At 39.6% G+C, this 21,300-nt stretch overlaps 1 protein-coding gene across 1 annotated transcript in view; it reads left to right on the forward strand.

The window, feature by feature from the left end:
* The window catches only part of cacna1c (calcium channel, voltage-dependent, L type, alpha 1C subunit), an 890,104-nt gene that overhangs the window by 817,519 nt on the left and 51,285 nt on the right, over nucleotides 1-21,300 (forward strand). Inside the window, exons 38-41 of the mRNA XM_043708872.1 lie at nucleotides 3,789-3,891; nucleotides 4,630-4,731; nucleotides 12,673-12,800; nucleotides 19,399-19,533. Of these exons, the coding sequence (XP_043564807.1) occupies nucleotides 3,789-3,891; nucleotides 4,630-4,731; nucleotides 12,673-12,800; nucleotides 19,399-19,533 (468 nt within the window). The remainder of the gene's footprint in view (nucleotides 1-3,788; nucleotides 3,892-4,629; nucleotides 4,732-12,672; nucleotides 12,801-19,398; nucleotides 19,534-21,300) is intronic.

The following is a 21,300-nucleotide window of genomic DNA, read 5'->3' on the forward strand; positions in this document are numbered from 1 at the left end:
CAACTTCGTTGTGCTGGCTAACTCTAACTCCAGTTGCAAAGGAATTTGTGTTCCAGGTCTGGGAGCTGTGAACCATGTAGGAGGCCGCCTGAGACATATTCCTTCCTCGCTCCTGGAGCGAAGGACCAGCTGGTGAACGTGGAAACACTGCGCATGCTCAAGATTATTTCGACTGTTTTTGTCTCGAACCAGATCACCTCGGGCGAGGGGGTGATTGACGGCAGATCCGGACAATAGAAAGAGAGGTGGCGTTCGGAGTACCCAGAGGGAGCGGTTCTCCAACCAATCGGAGTGAACGAGAGGCGTGACTACAGGGCGAATCTTGATATTCCTCCCGCTGGAATTTGCGCGCAGACGCAGTGTTGCTGTGAGGTGTGTTTGTAGCTGTGTTGAACGGGCGATTGGTGCAGAAGAAGTGGGAGGAACTTTAACAATAGATGCCATGACAGCTCAGATAGTACATTGAAGGTGTGAGGTTAAAGTCTGTCTGTCTGTGTCCTGCCCCTCCCCCAAGTCCCTCCTCCCTACCTTTTATCTTAGCCTGCTGGACACACTTTCCTCATTCCTGAAGAAGGGTTTATGCCCGAAACGTCGATTCTCCTGTTCCTTGGATGCTGCCTGACCTGCTGCGCTTTTCCAGCAACACATTTTCTACTCTGTGAGTCAGCTCACCCAATTTGACACTAGCCCCCAGATGTTAGTAAGGAGGACTTTGCAGACTTGACAGGGGTGTTTCTGTTTACTGTCTTTTCCACTGATTTTTATTAGATTATTGTTGTTGTCACATGTACCTATGTATAGTGAAAAGTTTTGTTTTGCAAACAGTACAGGCAGATCATAACATACAAGGGCATACAGATCATTGGGTGTTTAGACAGAGTGAGGCATATAAAATTACAGCTGCAGGGGAGGTGCACAAATGCAAGATCAGCATTAGATTTGATTTTTATAGACTTAGAATTGAGGTTTACAAGTGCATACTGATTGTAAAAAATGTGAAAATAATTCTGCTGTAGAAAGCTCACAAAGCTCCCATTGTCAGGTATCAATGCCAGATGGTTTGTCCTATTTCATTTATTTGTTGAGACTTCACAGCATTTGATACAACTGAGTGGGTTGCTCGGCCATTTCAGAGGGCAGTTGATGGTCAGCAATATTGCTGTGGGTCTGGAATCATATGTAGGCCAGACCAGGTAAGGATAATGGATTTCCTTCTCTGGAGGACATTAGTGGACCAAATGGCTTTTTCCAATAATCAATAAAGGTTTTGTAGTCATCACTAGATTCTTAATTCCAGATTAATTCTGATAAGACTATTTATTTTAGCTATGTGATAATGGAGTTGGTGACTGATCATGACAAATGATCTGTAGTAGTGCAAAGCTTTAGGAACCATCTGCCCAAAGTTGTCTGTTCCTCTGAAACATGCTATACTTAGTAAGTGTCATGCCTCAAATTATTTTTATACTATAACACACAAAAAAAACTGAATTCTCAGTGTTTAGAGGTTATTTTGTCAATTCAAATTCTCAGATTATTACATGGGATTTGAACTTTAAGTCCTAATTATCTGGATTACTCTATCTATAACATTTGGACCACACATTTATTGCATTTGATTCTGTAAAACATATAGGTGGAGCACGTGGATGAAAATTGGTGATAAGAAGCAAATACAAATTAGGAAAACTTTTTGATTTTCTGTACATAGAGCTGAATCCTATGGGGCCCTCAATGACATGGACTATGACAAGATATCTGGGGGAATCATGTGCAAAGTTGGGCAAGGACTTTCTCGCAGGAACAACACATTACATTCTCAAATAGAGTTCCGGACCTTGAGACAAAATTCTCATTAGGAAGCAGTGATCTGCTAATTCACAGAAATTGCTGCTTATTATCTGCGTTATTAATTGCAAATCTCACATCATTAATATGAGTTTTCTATCCTATCACCCGCAACAAGGAGACTATACATCAACAATTTCTGACATGAAAGTGACTTTAGCTTACCTCTTGCTCCTCCAATCTGGCATTCTTGACACCCGACAACAACATCTCAGGGCACGTTCCAAGCACCTGCTGCTCTCTTGCCATGTCCATGGATGCTGGCATTCCAAATCTGCCACTTCCCAAGAACCTCATGACACTTTTCTGATCCATTTACGGGACCTTCTAAAATGTAATGCTGCACTTCGGTGTACATAGATGACTACTATTGAAATGCTGCTACACAGACACTGTCTAGAGGAACATAGCTTCAGCTCATGGATTGGATCAGGCTGCATCTTAGGGCTGTTCACTTGCTCTTTTAGCACTCACTCACCTTCAGCTTATCAGGATGCTCACAGCATCCCTGTCTTGCTCTGTATTTTGCACCTTGCCCACCAACCAAAGCTGCCAGGCTCACACCACTTTTGTCTTGTTTTTGCTGTTTACCGCAGACACAGAGCCAAGACGTTTGTCATGGTTGTTAGTAGTCCTGAGTGAGGGGATTCAGCCTTCAGTCAAGGTGTCCCAGTACAGTAAGTCAAGCACACCCTCTGTTACGACTCCACTGCTGGGATATGGTCAGTTAGCTATCCAAGTGGTCAAAGTCTGAATTCTCTCCTCATATATGATGATTAGCTGAATTTTAGTTAGCTCACTACTCACCCTGCCCTATTCCGGCCTATTCTCTCCTGGAATGTGAGAAAGGGAAGTATTGAATGAGATGAAAGCAGATTACACAACTGTTAGTGAGGATACGAGTGGAGAAAAATGGTTGTATGCCCTGCATTAGTGACTCAGAAGGTTGGGCTAACTGAGAGCAAGTAAGAAAAATATCGCATTCAATAGCGTGAGGAGTAGAGCATGATCCTTCGTATGAGGTGGGTGCAGTGGTAATGGTGAAATGAGTAGAGACATAAATGAGGTAGCAGACATAAGATGACAAACCTTACCGTGGTTGAGCAGAGAAGGTCATTGATCACCTTCTTTTGCTGCTGGTCATTCCTTCAGTAACCCAGGTGGGAATCATGGACCAAACTGCCAGGATCTAATTGTGTGGCATTCTCTGCTGGTTCTGGTGGATAGGATGTTGCTGCTCTGTGCCACCCAGTCCACCAGGACTTCCACAAGTGATAATCTGTCCACAAAGCAAGCCTCCAATTTTCTTTTTATTTGCCTTATTGGGGGCAGATGTCTTAAACTGTGCAGGAAAGGTTTGGACTGATGGTGCTTGTCCAGATGCACAATGACCTTTTTAGGGTGCTACAGGTGCCAGGTCTATTTGGAGGTATCCCTACAGTGGCAAGTTCTTCTGCTTGTTGCAGTTAGTAGAATCCAGAAGACAATGGATGAGTGGTAAGGGTAGGGGTATGGTAAGTAATTAATAAGTGCAATTTGAAATGATCAAACAAGAAAAGTCACTAGGCTTCATGGAGAGAAGCTCTCCACATGACTCAACAACATTAAAACATCTGATAAAAGTAGAATTATGCCTATAGTTCTTATTGGTCTATCCAAGATATACTGTCTGTTCAAAAATAATAATAGGAAAGGTTGTGTGGATAAAAGTGAATTTGGAAACCATTTTTTAAGATCAAACCTGTTCGGGTTTTATTCTGGTTTTATTATCCATATTTTGAAAAAAAAGCTTGTTGATTTTCTTCATTTTTAAAACTGGATTTTGCTTTTCCTTTGACTGTATATTTAGTTTAATTCACATAACTTTGATATCTCACAATAAGAGTTGGAATAATCTTTACGCTGTTTCACTAAGCCACGTTGTTTGTTGTTCCATGCAGCGCTTGGTATCCATGAATATGCCTTTAAACAGTGATGGCACAGTCATGTTCAATGCAACTCTCTTTGCATTGGTTCGCACTGCATTAAGGATCAAAACTGAAGGTATAAAGTTTTAACAATTTCTTTGGTTTCAGATTTGTGAGCAGTGGTGGCCTATGATTTTGGTATGTTGCTGAGATGCCTTCTTTGAGACATTTATTATTAACTATTTTTTATAGGGAACTAGGTTAAATAAATGTTTAGAGAAGGGAACTCACTAGAGGGGATTTTTAACTGCCTACTTGTCTGAAAGATGGATGATTCGTAGAACAATATCTAGAAGAGAACTTGAGTATATGTCTGCTTAATTAAAATTTAAGGCAAGTTTCAAGTGGGCGCCCAACCCTCCAGACCAAAGCAGATTGGAGATGATATAAATGTATAGATTAGGGTCAAACACCAGGTAAATGTGGAAGCTATTTCAAAAAGGCTAATTTTTGTATTTTGAAAGACATTTCAAAATAAACTTTTCAACCTTATGTGGTCTCATTCTCAATTAAATGTAATGTCCCCATACAACCACTTGGCACCTAGGGGCACTAGCATCTGCCTTCTCTATGCAGAACCTACATGATTTTAAGCTGTAAACCAGCAAGTCACCCATCTGACATAAGTAAATTTCAAAGGAGGTCCAAATCTGAAAGTAGTGCAGTCACAGTGGCAACACAAATCCATTTTTAGCAGAACCAGAAAATTTTCTCACCATCACGACAGGTAAGAGAATATTATTTAGTATATTGGGTTGGATTGTGGCTTTAATTTCAGGACCTGTGTTTGAAATGCAATGTCCTGTCTGAACAGGTAATTTGGAACAAGCAAACGAAGAACTTCGAGCAATTATTAAAAAAATCTGGAAACGTACAAGCATGAAATTGTTGGATCAGGTCGTGCCACCAGCAGGAGGTGAGTATCCTTCAAATATGTATCAGCTTGAAAAACAGAAGTAGTTATCTTGTAATAACATATAATTAACTAACCAAGTGATACAACATGACAATGGATTGGTAACACTTAAGATTGTTTATTGGGAAAATATTTCCAGGAGTAATTCAGAAATTGTCCCTGTCTCTTGATGGTAATAATTCTTGATCTATTCACATGAATATCAGAAAATAGTATAACGCGGAAGAAGACCTTATAGACCATCTAATGTGCATCAGGTCTTTCAAAGTTCATTCCCCATAACACTGCAACTTTAATATTTTTTTCAGGTATTTATCTAATTACCTTTTGAAAGTAACTATTCAATCTGTTTCCATCACCTTATCAGAAAGTGCATTCTAAATCCTAACCACTATTGCATGAAAACACATATGCTCATGTCTCTGATTCTTTACCTGATCACCCTATATTTGGACCTCCTAGTTATTGACTGTTTCTCTTTCCTCAGTCTATGTAAACCATTCATGACTTTAATTGCATCTGTCAATTTACCTTTTAGTCTTCTCTCCTCGAAAGAGAAACAAGACTAACTTTCTATTTTATCTACATAATTATAATTCCTCATCCCTCAAAGAATTCCTTATCTCTCCAGTATGTCTTCCAAAGCTTTCATATCCATCAAAACTAATGGAGCCTCAAATTTGATTCAATACTCCAGCTAAGCCCTTTAAAGTTTGAGCATAATCCTTGTTTTTGAACTCTATGCCTCTATTTACAAAGCCAAGATCCCATACATATTATTAGCTGCATGGTAAACCTGTTCTGCTACTTTCAAAACATTGTGTTACTTTGTTCTTACACACAATTTTTCCTCATGCTTCTTACCAATTAATGCCCCATATTTTTCTGCATTTAATTTCAACTGTCATGAGCGCATGTGGTCAACACAATCGCAAGAAGATCTCTTGGCATACTTTAAGCCTAGTTTCAAACATATTGGATGCAACGTTTTGATGAGTAACGCTCCTGAAATCTTGAAAGCTGAATGTTTTTAATGCGACAATACAGCATACTTTGTGGAACAAGGTACACATGCGGACATTCCCTTCCATATATTGGAACCGCATGAAGTGTTGAGGTGTCATGATGTCACATAACTCGACAGGCTGTTGTGACAACTATTTTTCAAATTAGGACCCCATAGGTCCATTCAATTTGTAATGGACCAAACCAAAGCCCTACAAAATGTGTCAAGAAGATAATCTATAGCCTAACTTTTTCTTACTTTAAAGGTAAGTGTAAGGCATCGTGTTCCAGAACCAATTTGACTATTCAAACTATCAGTCTTGAAACAAAACACACTTTATTCATTTACTTTAATTGAAATATAAACAAAATAAAATAAAATAATTGGTTTAAGTGTAACACTGTTGAAATGCTTAACAAATTAATATATACTACCTACTGCTAATTAACTGTTCCATTATAGTAACATCTCATAAACTCACCTTTGGCCAAGGTAAATTCAGTAAAATAGATTGATTCAAATGCTATCCTAATAGAACCCAGGTTTTATCTGTAACAGAGAGAGGAATAAGAGCTTCCACATCCAGCTTGAAGACCCCAGCAACTGCTGAAAACTAAAACTAAAAATTGGGAGCTTGACCCTGCCCATTCAGGCTGTTTCTATTGTTTCAACTTCAAAAAGAAACCCAAGGCCTCACAAGCTGTTTACTTTATTGGCTTTTTTTTTATAAAACTGAGACAAAATACACCTCCTAACACCATAGTATCATTACACCTCCACTCTTAAAAAAGAACCATCAATATACAAAGATGTCTTCGTTTTTAAAATCCTTTGTCCTTAACTCTATTAGTACACTACAATACGTATACATTGACTCTAAGCATGAAAATAGTGACTGCTACAGTCCATTTCAGTCTGTTTTTTTCCCACCACCAACCACCTCCATCCTATCCTTGTTCATCAAAGTAACAATAACGCATTGGCAAATACATTGTCTCGTCCTGCCACGTGTTTAATTTTCTAATTGAATGGCTGCAATAATAATCTCCATCTAAACAGTTGTGTAATTGTTATTCCTTTTTTTCTAAAAAACTTGAAAGAGTTATGATCAGAATATATAATTGTCTCATTACTGGCAATACAAATGTTGAAATGTTGCAATGTCAACACTAAACTCAAGGTCTGTTTCTCAATTGTGGAATATTTCTGTTGATAATTATTCGATTTTCTGGAAAAATATCCAATATGTCTTTCTATCTTCCCATTGTCTTGTAAGAGTACAACACCGACATCCACGTCATTCGCACCGATAGCCACCTTGAATGGCTTTGTGTAATTAGGTATGGCTAACAATGGGGCAATGGTTAACTCAGCTTTCAGGCTGTCAAATGCCTTCTGACATTCTTCCATCCACTGAAATTTTCTGCACTTCTTCAACAAGTCAGTCAGTGGAGTAACCGCACTGCTAAAATTCGGTACAAACTTCCGAGAAGAATCACCCAGTTCCAGGAATCATAGTACTTCCCTGTTCGGCAATGGTATGGGAAACCCCCGCAATAATCTTTTTTTTTCACATCCTGTGGGGCCATTTGTCCACGTCCAATGGCATAGCCAAAATCTTCACTAGGGTTTTAAACTCAGTCTTAGCCATGTTTATCACCAAGCCCGCTTCTTGAAGTCAGCCGAATAATTCCAATAGATGTTCCAAATATTCCTTCCATGTGTGACTAAAAATCACCAGATCATCAATGTGCATCACACAACTGAGTAATCCAAAAATTACCTTATTGGTGAGTCTTCAAATTGTGGCTAACATATTTTTCGTACCAACTGGTGTGACTTTAAGCTGGTCTAGTCCATTCACTGTTATGAAAGCCAAACTTTTCTTTGCTCTTTCAGTCAAAGGTACCTGTTAGTAACCTCTAAATAAGTCCTCCTTAGAAATATAAGTTCTCAATACTGTCTTCCAAATGTGGAATAGGATATGAATCAGATTTTGTAACTGCATTGACTTTTTCGATAGTCCACACATAATTGTTGGGTACCATCTGGTTTTGGCAGCATTACAATGGGTGAGCTCTATTTATGCAACTAACTTTTCAACATGCGTTCAATCTCTTTTTGAACCTATGCCAACTTTAGAGAGTTAAGTCTTAAAGGATTTGCTTAATTGGAACAGCATGTCCTATATCTTCATCAGGCATGACCAAATTAGTACTTCCCAGCTTATTCCCACATATCTCCCCATATAATCGTAATAACACTTACTGGTCATTTTGATTTTCCTCTGGAAGGTAACTGAATAATTTATCCCAATTTTTGAAAACTTCCTCATCATCCAGTTTAATTTGAGGCATGTCCAATTCAGAATCATTTGAACTTGATTCTTCATCCTGTGTTATAACCAGAAACATTCTCCTTTTGCTTTCCTTCTTTATCAAAATACTTTTGAGTATATGCACATGACACACTCAGTGAGATTTCTTCCTATCTGGCATTCTTATTAAACCATTCACCTCACTCAATTTCCTCTCGAGATGATAAGGCACACTAAATCTTGCCTTTAAAGGTTTACCTACCACTCAGAGTAACATGAACACTTTATCTCCACCAGCAAAGTTACAAATTTTTGATTTCTTGTCTGCTCCCTGTTTCATCACATACTGTGCTACTTTTAAATGCTGTGTCTAATCAACTCACTTGCTCTGTTTAATCTTTCCTAAAATTTGACAAGTAGTCCAAATATGTGGTCTCTGATCTCTAACTGACCAATTTCTCCTTAATTAATTTTAGTGGTCCTCTCACCTCATGCACAAAAACTAATTCAAATGTACTGAATTTAGTTGAATCATTGGGTGCAACCCTAATTGCAACCTCTATTCCAATCCTCAGGATAGTCTTAGATATAAGCCTTCTATGTGGTCTTTAATTTTTGATACCACCATTCGAATGCTTCCTGCAATTTTGGATGGTACCCAGTGAATTTGAATGGAATGGGCTAATGTAACCCCACTCTTTTCGACAAAGGAGGGAGGGAGAAAATGGGGAACGATAGGCCAGTTAGCTTGATATCGGTAGTGGGAAGAATGCTGGAGTCGATCATTAAGGATGAAATAACTGAGCATTTGGAAGGCGGTGACAGAATTGGTCCTAGTCAGCATGGATTCAATAAAGAGAAATCATGCTTGACAAATCTTCTGCAATCTTTTGAGGATGTGACCAGTAGAGTGGACACAAATGAATCAGTAAATGTTATGTATCTGGACTTGCAAAAAGTTTTTGACAAAGTTCCATGCAACAGACTAGAATAGAAAATTAAAGCTCATGATATCGGAGGTAATGTATTGACATGGATAGAGAACTGGTTGGCAGACAGGAAGCAAAGAGTTGAAATAAACAGATCCTTTTCAGAGTGGCAGGCAGTGACGTGGAGTACCACACAGTTCAGTACTGGGACCTCAGCTGTTCACAAAATAAATTAACAGTTTGGATGAAGAAATTGAATGCAATATTTCCAATTTTGCAGATGACACTAAGCTGGGTGGCAGTGTGCACGGTGAGGAGGATGTTAAGAGGCTGCAAGGTGACTTGGACAGGCAGGCTGAGGAGGCAAATATTTGTGAAATGCAGTATAATGTGGATAAATGTGAGGTTATCCATTTTGGTCACAAAAAACAGGAAGACAGATTATTCATAGTGAAAGGATTTGAGTATAAATGTCTTGCTGCAGTTATAGAGGGTCTTGGTGAGGCCATACCTTGAGTATTGTGTGCAGTTATGGTCTCCTAGTCTGAGGAAGAACATTCTTGCTATTGAGGGAGACTAGCGAAGGTTCACCAGAATGATTCCAGGGATTGTAAGACTGACATATGAGGAAAGACTGGATTGATTGGGCTTATATTCACTGGATTTTAGAAGAATGAGGAGGATTGCCTAGAAACATATAAAATCCTGATGGGACTGGACAGGCTAGATGTGGGAAGAATGATCCTGATGTTGGGAAAGTCCAGAACTAGGGGTCACAGTCTACGAATAAGGGGTAAGTCATTCATGACTGAGATGAGGAAGAATTTCTTCAGTCAGAGAGTTGTGAACCTGAGGATTTTTCTCCCACAAGAAGCTGTTGTGGCCATTTCATCAGATATATTCAAAAGGAGCTGGACGTGGCCCTTGCAGCTAAAGAGATCGGGGGTTTGGGGAGAGGGCAGGAATGGGACACTGAGATTGCATGATCAGCCATGATCATATTGAATGGTGGTGCAGGCTCAAAAGGCTGAATGGCCTACTATTGCATCTATTTTCTATGTTTCTATATCCTTCTCGTGCGTAAATACAGACACAAAGTATTCATTTGGCATCTCACCCACATCATCTGCCTCAAAGCACAAGTTCACTCCTTTACCCTTGAGTGGTTCCTACTTTCTCCCCAATTATTCTCTTATATGGAATGTCTTGGGATTCTCTTTAACCATTGTTGCTATGGCCCCTTCTTGCTGTCCTAATTCCCTGCTGGAGTTCTTTCCTTCTTTCTTTATATTACTCATGGGCCCTGTCCAATTTTAGCTTCCTAAACTTTACATGCTTTATTTTCTTTTACTAAATTCACCACCTCCTTTGTTATCAAAGCTTTCTTTACCTTTCCATCCTTGTCATTCTTCCTTACGGGAAAATGCCGGTCCTGAACTCTGATCAACGGGTCTTTGAACAACTCCCACGTGTCAAATGTGGACTTACCCAATAAAAGCTCCTCCCAACTAACACTCCCTAGCTCCTGCCTAATATGACATAATTTGCCATCCCCCAGTTGAGTACCTTCCAGCGAAGGTTCTGTCTTATCCTTATTCATAGCTATCTTAAAACTTAAGGAGTTGTGATCTCAGTTTCCAAAGTGCTCTCCTGCTGAAAGGTCAGTCACCTGGTCAGGATCATTAGCCAATATAAGGACCAATATGGCCCCTCCTCTAATTGGACTGTCAGCATACTGTTTCAAAAAACCATTGCGGATGCACTTAACAAATGCTGTCCCGTCTAAGCCACTCACTCTAAGGGAGTCCCAGTCAATATAGGGGGATGTTAAAGTCAGGATGTTAATCCTGTTGTTACTGCATCTTTCCATAATCTGCCTACATTTTGGTCCTCAAAGTCTTGGTGACTGTTCAGAGGCTGTAGTATAATCCCTTGCTCTCAGGGAGTCCCAGTCAGTATTGGGGAAGTTAAAGTCACTCATTATGACAACTCTGTTGTTATTACATTTTTCCATACTTTGCCTACATATTTGGTCATCAATGTCTTGATGATTGTTGGTTCTATAGTATAACCCTATCCGAGTCATTATACCTAATTTAGTTTTGAGCTCTACACATATAGCCTCAGTGGATGAGCCTTCCAGTATGTCCTCTCTGAGTGCAGATGTGGCATTCTCCCTGATTAATAATGCAACTCCTCCACCTCTTTTACCCTTCTCTCTGTCTCATCTAAAAGAACAAAACACTGGAATGTTAAGCAGCCAGTCCTGTCCCTCTCTCAACCAAGTCTCTGTAAGGTCACAACATCACAATGGGGAGAAAGTGAGGTCTGCAGATGCTGGAGATCAGAGCTGAAAATGTGTTGCTGGAACAGGTCAGGCAGCATCGAGGGAACAGGAGAATCGATGTTTCGGGCATAAGCCCTTCTTCAGGAATTCTGGCTGCTCACCCTCCCCTTTAAGAATTTCATGCAACCCCTGTTAATCTCGCAGTCTTAATTTCCTGCTCTTCAACGAGTTCTATTTCAAGAAGTGAATTTTTGAACTCCTTGAAAATAACTGATTCTTTAAGAGTGTCATATGTTTGATCTATTTTCAATTCCCTTATCACCTTCAAAATCACTTTGTTTGTTCCTTCCAGGTTCCCTCCTTCGATTGCTAAAACATTGTCTGTCGGCTTTAGGTGCTAGCTAATATGCACTTAAAACTGATTGTGTCTTTTGTCCACTACATGACTATGAAATGGAACAAAGAATACAGAAATGAAAACCTTACAAGGATGCTAGAGGAAGATAATTTGCCATAAGGGGCTATACCTTAAAAGAGCAAAATGGGATCAATTCTTCTACTGTCCCTCGCCCAGGAGAAATGCCTGTGGCGAATCAGATTAACCAAAGATCGCTTGACTGAACAGTGGGCATTTGAAATCAAGAATTTTATTGCAACATTTTAAACTTATATTAGTTTTGTCGAGCTTTCACAAACCATAAGCAATGTTTACATTAAATTGGTCTATTTGTTACAATCTGTTGTGGATGAAATTCCTCTGTTGTTCCAATAAGCTCTCACAATTGTCAGCAATCTACAGTAAATGACACAAACTCCACCAGGACTTGAATGCATCAAGTCCCGAATGCATCAATTTCCGAGGTCACTTTGAATCTTCACCAATCCCTACAATGTCACTAATGAAGGGAGTTCCCTTACCTCAGCCATTCAGGAACCGAGCATAATGTAAGAGGCCAATGAATTAAATAAAAAAAAGAGATCCTTACTAATTGAAAGATGGAAGTGGGTCATCCATAGGACCGGCGAATAAAGTTTCTACCCAGCAGTTATTTTTCTTCGTAAAATTATCTTCATTTGAAAAACTCGAGAGGTTCCACCGGGATGTGGATTCAAGAATCTATCAGATATATGTCACTTTAGTACCCTTACCAGACCTTTCACACTCTTCCAAAATATGCACTGGAGGTGATATTAGTCGATTAAATGATTGTTTGAGTGTTGAGATCTTGTCTTATGAACTTCAAAAATTTCTATCTTCTGACAGAAATTTCATTTGAACTGCTGATAATGTTCCAGATTTGCTGCATTCTGATAGTAAAGGTGCATGAACATACAAAGTGCTGCATATGATTGTTGAATTTAATGTAACTACATTATAGTGTGTAACAACTTTATATTGCAGATGATGAAGTTACTGTTGGAAAATTCTATGCTACATTCTTAATCCAGGATTACTTCAGAAAATTCAAAAAGCGCAAAGAACAAGGCATTGTTGGGAAGGCAGTGCAGAAAAATGCATTGTCTCTACAGGTATGTTTGGGAAATCTTTTTTGAAAGTCCTATGTGTGTTGTAATTTTCCATTTGTGTGCTAATTTAAATTAAAGTAAATCACTGATGTAGTACATACTTTTTAATGTTCATTTTCTTCAGTTACTTGTGAAAAAGCATGGAGAAAAATTATCAATGTTGAGGAATGGAAGTTCTTTGGCTTTGTGCCAGTTTCCATGTAGAATGCCAAGTTTGCTTTTTCTGGTTCAATACTATACTTTGCTCCCATGGTCATCAAAGACTCAGAGGGGGATTCTGCCAACAAACAAAATAAATCTTGGGCAATTTTGTTGTCTGGGAAGTGCTATCTGGAAGCTGATTTTTGACTTATTCAAATTAATATCTTACAGTTGGCAAACAGAAAAGACTTGCACCTGATTAGTCAAGCTAATTTCAAATGCTCGTAGTTGACAAAACAATACTGTTCTAAACCAGTGTATATCAATATTGCATTTTAAAATTATAATACATGATGATATTTCTTATTTAAAACACATTGCTTGAAATTATCACCTTAACATTTCTTGAAAAAATGATTGTGCCAGTCACTCTCATTGGTTTACTATCATTAATATTTCATGCCTTTCAACTATTTGATTAAGAAATATAGGTGGAGAAATGTTTGCAGTATGTATTCAGCTTTATTAAGAGAAATGGACATTATTTTAGTTTAGTGTAAAAAAAAAATCTCTTGCTTTTCTTTCTACTATGAACCACCTTCATAAATCCTTTTCCCCATCTTCTCCACCCTCACCTCAATGACCATAAAGCAAAGAGTTATCAATAGAGGGTACAATGATAATGATATACATTGATACAATCATTATGTCATGTCACAGATTATGTAGGGAGAACTGGAATGGAGCTGAAAGTTCACCAGATTTTTGACAGAGCATGTGCATCTATTAAGAAAGTACCTTCAACTGAAGAAGCCATTCATCAGACACTAATTAGAGTTGATCCCATAAACATAATTAAATAATGGCAAATGGGAATAGTTCATTGACATCTATGTTAGTAAGATTAAGACCATTCTTTTAGCTGCCTTTGCTGTTCCTGTCCCTTCCCCTCACTCACCAAGAAAAATCTCTTCTATTGTATCTCCCCTCACTGGCTTTGAATGTGCACCCTTCTTTAGTTTCACTCTGATCTCTCTTCATGTCTTCCATGAACTCACTGGTCTATGATATTTACTTTTTGCTCCCTTGATATAAGAAAATCATACCCTTGATCACCCTATCCTTACAAACCTTACATAGACATGTAAAGGAAATACACACATGCTTGAATATGTGAATCAATTTCTTTCAGGAAACTGGCTCCCAGCCAAATACATATACTAAAAGTAACTTTCTGGAGGAACAAGAGTGCTCTTTCTGGCCCAACTTTAAAGAATCACTTCAACATGACAACTCCCAGTCTTTAAATGCTCAACTCTCAATTTCCCATGCCACAGACTAGACTCAAGAGGCCAGATCTCAATCTGCGATTCCCACCGGCCCCAAGTTCCAATCTTCTACTCCCATCCTAGCCTCCAAGAGTCCTGAGCTCCCTTGCATTTCATGCCTGAAACATCTTATCCAAATCTCTTCATCAGATCCTGTTCCTTTGCATAATCTACCATTTAATTGAGAGTCATTATACCATCTGAAGTCTTAGAAGTGCACTGCACTCCTCAGCTGTAAAGCCACAACAGCACAATAACAATGACGTCCAAGGCACAATAGAAGGTTGTTTAAGATCTCACCACTTTGTGGCATGCATTCCACAGAATAAGAGAGTTGTTTTAGTGCAACAGAAACCTTCAACCCAATATGTTTGCATCAACTATCCTAATGAGCATTATGACCATTTTCCTGCCTTCGCCCTGTAACCATGCATATTGTTTATCTTCAAATAATCTTCTAATGCCTTAAATCATTTGATGAAAATCTGCCCTTTGCCTCAGTTGAACTTATTTCCACAGCACTAGGATGTAGTACTTTTCAGACCTTAACTGATCGCTATATGAAAAGACTTTTTTTCTCACAGTTCATCTGTCTCTTTTGCTCATTCCTTAAAATCTATGCTCTTTCATTCTGTCCATGTTATCTGCCTGAACTTCAAGAAGACCTTTGACAAAGTGCCGCACAGGAGGTTACTGAGTAAGCTAAGGCCCCATGGTGTCAGTGGCAAGATGCTATCATGGATAGAACATTGGCTGTCTGGCAGGAAGAGAGAGATGGGATGAAAGGGTCCTTCTCAGGATGGCAGCCGATGACAAGTGGTGTTCCACAAGGCTCAGTGTTGGGACCACAACCTTTTAATTTATACGTTAACAATCTAGATGAAGGAACTAAGGACATTCTGGCTAAGTTTGCAGATGATACAAAGATAGGTAGAGGGATAGGTAGCATTGAGGAGGCTGCAGAAGAATTCAGACAGGCTAGGAGAGTGGGCAAAGAAGTGGCAGATGGAGTACAACGTGAGAAAGTGTGAGGTCATGCACTTTTGTAAGAAGAATAGAGGCATGGACTATTTTCTAAATGGGGAGAAAATTCAGAAGTCTGAAGTGGAAAGAGACTTGGGAGTTCTAGTCCAGGATTCTCTTAAGGTAAACTTGCACATTGAGTCAGTAGTTAGGAAGGCAAATGAAATGATGGCATTTATTTTGAGTGGACATAAATACAGAAGCAGGGTTGTATTCCTGAGGTTGTATAGGGCTCTGGTCACATCACGCTTGGAGTATTGTGCACAGTTTTGGACCCCATATCTCAGGAATGATGTACTGGCCTTGGAGCATGTTCAGAGGTTCATGGAATGATCCCAGGAATGAAAACCTTAACATAGGAGGAACTTTTGAGGACTCTGGGTCTGTACTCGATGGAGTTTCGAAGGATGGAGGGAGGGGGGGTAGAAATCTAATTGAAACTTACAGAGTAGTGAAATGCCTGAACAGAGTGAATGTTGGGAAGATGTTTCCATTCGTAGAAAAGACTAGGACCAGAGGGCAGAGCCTAAGAGTAAAGGTAAGACCTTTTAGAACGGAGATAAGGAAAAACCACTAGCCAGATAGTGGTGAATCTATAGAATTCACTGCCACAGAAGGCTGTGAAGGCCAGGTCATTGACTGTATTTAAGACTGAGATGGAAATGTGTTGCTGGAAAAGCGCAGCAGGTCAGGCAGCATCTAGGGAACAGGAGAATCGACGTTTCGGGCATTAGCCCTTCTTCAGGAATGTATTTAAGACTGAGACAGGTAAGTTCTTGATTGAGAATGAGAAACTTATCAGCCATGATTTAATGGGGGAGCAGACTCGATGGGCTGAGTGGCCTAAGTTTTGTTCCTATGTCTTATGGTCTACTCTTTTACAAGCCAGATGTTTCTCTCTATCTACTCTGTCGACACCCCTCACGATTTCAAAATCTTCTATCAAATCTCCTCTTAGCGTTCTCTCCTCCAATCAATCTTCATAACCTAAATTTCTCATCCCTGGAACTCTCTCCAGTGGATTCACATCATTCCTGAACTGTGGTACCAGAATTGTACACAAAACTCCGGCTGAGGTCTAACTTGCAGAACCTCCCTGCCCTTGTACTCTATTAATGTCCCTACAAATAAACTAATAAAGCCTAGAGTACTGTTTGCTTTATTAACTGCTCTCTCCATCTGTCTTGCCACCTTTAATTACTTATGCACATATACTTGCAACCTTAGTGTAGTGTTCTTTATTTTGTACTGTTCCTTCATGTTCTGTTGACCAAACTGTACCACCTGACACTTCTTTGCATTAAACGTCAACTTCTGATCACTTCACGATTTGTCAATGTCCTTTTCAAGTTCTATATGGACATTCCCAAAGTTTACAATACTTTCAAGTTTTGTATTGTACGCAATTTTTGAAATTGTCCCCTGCACTGCAAAATCTGGATTATTTTCATATATATACTAGGAAAAGCACAGCTCCTAATTCAATGGCTGGAGATCTCCACTTCAAAAATTTATCCAGTGTGAAAAACATCCACTTTGACCATTATTCTCTGATTCCAATCATCATTCTGGATTAGTGGTGCTGGAAGAGCACAGCAGTTCAGACAGCATCCAAGGAACTTCGAAATCGACGTTTCAGGCAAGGGCTTTTGCCCGAAACATCGATTTCGAAGCTCCTTGGATGCTGCCTGAACTGCTGTGCTCTTCCAGCACCACTAATCCAGAATCTGGTTTCCAGCATCTGCAGACATTGTTTTTACCTCATTGATTCCAATCATCAGCCTATTTTGTGCCAAGGTTGTTATTTTCCCTTATATTCCATGAAATCCAACTTTTCTCACAAATTTGCTGAGTGACACTGTATCAAATGCTTTTTGGAAGTAAATGACCATTACATCAACAGCAATTTGGTTGAGTACTTTGAAAAAAACTCCAAATTATTTGAACATGGTTTTCCTTACAAAATCAACACCGGATTTCCTTAATTAATTCCCACTTCTTCATGTGACTGTTAATTCTGTCCTGAATTATGGATTTTCCAGAGACTAGACAGTTCTTATTTCCAGTATAGATGGGAGTTGTGCCTGGGGATCGTATAGAATTCCCATTGTAGCTGTCTCTGAAGGAATTGCCAGGGAAATTTAAGATTTATCTACTCTGGACAGACCCCCTCCCACTTTCACCAGCCAGGATCCAACCTCCCTTTCATGCTCCATATCCGAGTCGCATTCACCACCAGGCTACAAACCTCTATCCTTTGTCTGCTGTGGATATGATCCCCTTCATCCCCCAGGAGTTGACACCCCTTTACTCCCTGAGACATGACACCCCCTTCACCTGCTCCAGATGTGACCCCTTCACCCCACAGCAACTAGGCCTCTCTTTCAGAGATCTGCCTCTGCTTCCCCCGGGACCTGCCCCACCTCTTCCCCCATTTGGGACCTAATCTGTCTCCACTCCCTTTCATCCCCAGGACCCAAAACCACCTATCCAACATCCACCGCCAAGAAAACCCAACTACCTGCCACCTGACACCCACCATTCCCCCACCAGACCTGATTTCTTCCTCACACTCCAACCTAAACATTGCCTTACCTACCTGGCCCCCCTTTTCACCTGACAACTTGGAAAATTACCTACCTGGCATCCTTCCCATCTATTATTCTACTTATCAGGTACCTTGCCACTGTTCCAGCTGGCATCCTACTTACTCAACACTCTATCTCCCTAGCTCTTGACACCCTAAGCTCAGACATACCTTATGTAACTATCATTTGACGGTAGCTGTCAAAGTGGCTGTTTGTGATTCTGGACTTTTAATTTCCAGAATATGGCAAGCAATTGCTATGAAATGGGACATACCTTACTTTTCACAAACAGTTCTTCACTCCAAGACAGGATGGTGTTTGGCTTAGAGAGGAACTTCCAGATAGTGACATTCCCACATATCTGCTGCCCTTGACCTTCTAAATGGTGGTTGTCTTGAGTTTCAAAAGTGTTATCTTGGTAAATTTCCACAGTTCACCTTGCAGATGGTATACACTGCTATTACTTTGCATCAGTGGTAATGAATGTTTGTGCATAGTGCCAATCTGGGTTGCCCTTTACTGGCTAATTCAAAGAGTTTTGAATGTTGGTACAGCTACACTCTTTCTGGCAAATGGAGAGTATTGCATGACAATCCCAAATTGTACCTTATAGTTGCTGGACAGGTCAGGAGGTGAGTTAATGGTTGCTGAAGTCTTATCCTCTGACCTGCTCTTGTAGCTACGGGATTTATGGTCGCTGGTCAAGTCAGTTTCTGGTCAATAGTAACTCCCAGCATGTGGGGGATTCAGTGATGGAAAATGCCATTAAATATCAAAGGCAATTGTTAGATTCTCTTGTTGGAGATGGTCATTGCTTGGCATTTGTATTGTACAAGTATTAACTGGATGAGAACCACACGAAGGTGTGGTTTCCTCTGTACGGTCAACCTCCAAACATAGTGACATTGATGCCTTATCTCTGGGTTTTCTTATAATTAGATCCAACAAGGTTTGGAGAAGGATAATATAAGCTGAAGGGCAGCTTCTGCTCACCAAGATATGATGAAAGGAGGCAGGGAGTTGGCAGTACTATGAGTGTTTGAGATGAAGAGCATAAGAAAATACTGGACTATGCAGGGCACTTCCAACTTGGAAATCTAAAGGTCCAGAATGATATACCTGATGGGTTGCACCATTTGTTCCTAAACCATAACTCCATTAATGATGTGCAAGGGCCTTTTCTCATCCCAGGTCCACTTTCTGACAGCTATGACCTGAAGGAAAAGCCACTACTGCTTCCCACTCAGGCCTAATTCAGTTTTGCACTCAGGCACCAATTAATGTCATCAGAGTTTGATTTGTGTACTTAGAGAAAGTCTGTACAAGTTTCATTGAATGTCTGGCCTCCCATAATTTCCAGACCAGATTGTGATCTGGAGTTATTTTTTAATGCTCTTGTAATTCCCTCCTGACCTGATTTGGCAAGAGGTGAGAATTCAAATTACCCTCAGTCTCTGTAGGACAATCTGTCAGTACAAATTTTCATACCTTTAAAAAATCTTCCTTTTTTTGTTTTTATAGGCAGGTCTGCGTACCTTACATGACATTGGCCCTGAGATTCGTCGTGCAATATCTGGGGACCTGACAGCAGAAGAAGAACTGGAAAAAGCGATGAAAGAGGCTGCTTCAGCTGCCTCAGAAGATGACATTTTCAGGGTAGGTTTTACATAAGATAATTATTAAAGACTGTAGAGTGATTTAATTTTTTCCCTCAAATCCTGTTCTGGTAAATACCATTATGTTCAATATTTTTTACAGAGAGTCAGAAAAAATAGTGAAAAAAATGACCAATTGGCCCTTTCAGCCTGCTGCACCATTCAATATCATTGTGGCTAATCATCCAACTCAATACACTGTTTCCACTTTCTCCCCATACCCTTTGATCCCTTTAGCCCTAAGATCTATATTTAACTCCTATATAGCATTCAGTATTTAGGCCTCAATCATTTTCTGTGACAGAGAATTCCGTAGGCTCACCACTCTCTGGGTGAAGGAATCTTTCGTCATCTTAATTTTATTAGGCCTACCCGATATCCTTAAACTGTAAGGTATAGTTGTGAACTCCCCTGTCATCAGAAACATACTTCCTGTGTTTACCCTATCTAGTCTTCTTAGATTTTTATAGGTTTCAGTAAGATCCCACCTTATTCTGCTAAACTCCAGTGAATATAGTCCCTACCAATCCAGTTTCCAGTCTCTCTTTTTACATCAATATTGCCACCCAGGAATCAATCTGGTAAACTTTGCTGAACTCCCTCCATAGCCAGAAAATCCTTCCTCAGATAAAGAGACCAAAGCTACATATAATACTTCATGTGTGGTCTTGCCCAAGGCACTGAACAATTGCAGCAAGACACCCCTGTTTCTATACACAAATCCTCTTCCTAGGAATCCCAAAGTACTATTTGCCTCCTTTACCATTTGCTGCGCTTGCATGCTTTCTTTTAGTGACAGGCATACAAGGACAACCAGGTTTGTTTCACCTCCCTCTTTCCCAATCTATTACCATTCAGATAATAATCTGCCTTCCTGCTTTTGCTACCAAAGTAGATAATCTCACATTTATCCACATTATATTGCATCTGTCGCTCATTTGCCTACTCATTCAATTTGGCCAAATTACACTGAAATATTTGCATCCTACTTACAGTTCACCCATCCCACACAACTTTGTAAAGTCTGCAAACTTGGAGATATTACATTTACTTTCCTCATCTAAATCATTAAAAAAAGTTATGAATAGCTGGTGTCCATTACTGATCTTTGTGGGATCTCGATAGTTACTCTGCCACACAGAAAAAGACCCATTTATTCCTATTCTTTGTTTCCCATCTGCCAACCATTTCACTGTCCACGTCAGTACACTAATCCCAGTCCCATGGGTTGTAATTTTACATGCTAATCTTTTATGTGGGATGTTATGGAAAGCTTTCTGGAAGTCCCAAGTAAACTACATCCACTGGCTCCCTCAAATCAACTGTACTAAGTACATCCTTGAAAAATTCCAGTAGATTTCTCAAATGCAATTTCTATTTTGTAAATGCATAGTGATTCTATCTGATCCTGTCACTGTATTCCAAGTGTTCTGCCATTAAATCTTTTATAATGAAATCTAGCATTTTGTCTACTATCAATATCAGGCTAACTGGTCCATAATTCCTTTTTCACTCTAATTTCTATTTTTCATGTTTTTCTTACACTAATATTTGAATTATAAAATTGTTTTCATAACATTGAGTATGTTTTTCAGTAAGAGGAAGCATAGCACCCCACAATAAAAATAGTAAGTGGAAAGTGCAGTCCCCATTATGTTACTTCAACTAAGTACAAATGTACCCTCTCCCTGTTTTCCTCTCTATTCTTGCTAAACATTTTATACCCAACAAAGTTTTATATCGAGTCCTGGTTTTTCTATAGCCTTGA

Source organism: Chiloscyllium plagiosum, chromosome 19, assembly GCF_004010195.1.
Source record: "Chiloscyllium plagiosum isolate BGI_BamShark_2017 chromosome 19, ASM401019v2, whole genome shotgun sequence".
Classification (NCBI taxonomy): domain Eukaryota; kingdom Metazoa; phylum Chordata; class Chondrichthyes; order Orectolobiformes; family Hemiscylliidae; genus Chiloscyllium; species Chiloscyllium plagiosum.